General features: G+C 47.4%; 1 protein-coding gene across 1 annotated transcript in view; it reads left to right on the top strand.

Annotated features, from left to right (window-relative positions):
- pdgfaa (platelet-derived growth factor alpha polypeptide a) overlaps window positions 1–614 on the top strand; it is a gene marked incomplete at its 3' end in the record, with an annotated part of 12,792 nt that extends 12,178 nt beyond the window's left edge. Inside the window, 1 exon segment of the mRNA XM_032533535.1 lies at window positions 103–614. Coding sequence (XP_032389426.1) covers window positions 103–113 — 11 coding nt within the window.

The following is a 614-nucleotide window of genomic DNA, read 5'->3' as shown; positions in this document are numbered from 1 at the left end:
TTCCGGTTCAGCCGAGGACCGAGGAGTGGAGGAGCTATCAAATAAGGGGCAGGAGATGCAGCTCGGTCTGACCTCACCTTTACTCGACTCTTCTCCCAACAGGCATCAGGTGAAGAGACATGGAGAGATGGAGGACAGGGAAGGGAGGACGTCCTGAGCCCCAAGGACGAGCACCTTCAGCCTCCTACATCTCCACCACACCACCTGCCATCAAGTGACTGTCTAAGGTTTGAGGGAGTGTATTTAACCTTTGGGAGCCTAACTGACTCATATGGACCTTCAACAAACTGTTCTTTGGACATTTTACAAAACACCGAGATTATTTAAGGGGCCAGAAGATGAAAGAGGCCGATGGTTTCCTGCTGGGATTCCTCGATGGAGAAAAAAAGTAATTAGATGCTGAAAACACAGAACACTGGCAGCAGTGAGGTGGATTCTGGGATATCGAAAGACTTATTGTCTGCATCTTGTTCTTCTCCAGAGCATAAACCGCTCAGCAACCGGAATTATAAACTGGGTGGAATTCTTTCTAGAAACTGTGGATGGGATTAGGTTTGTGTACTTCAAGATTTACTCTTCCTCAGTAAAACACACACACACACACACACACACAC

The sequence above is a fragment of the Etheostoma spectabile genome, chromosome 2 (assembly GCF_008692095.1).
Source record: "Etheostoma spectabile isolate EspeVRDwgs_2016 chromosome 2, UIUC_Espe_1.0, whole genome shotgun sequence".
NCBI lineage: Eukaryota > Metazoa > Chordata > Actinopteri > Perciformes > Percidae > Etheostoma > Etheostoma spectabile.
Note: the sequence above shows the minus strand (reverse complement) of the source record. Positions and strands in the feature narration are given on the sequence as shown.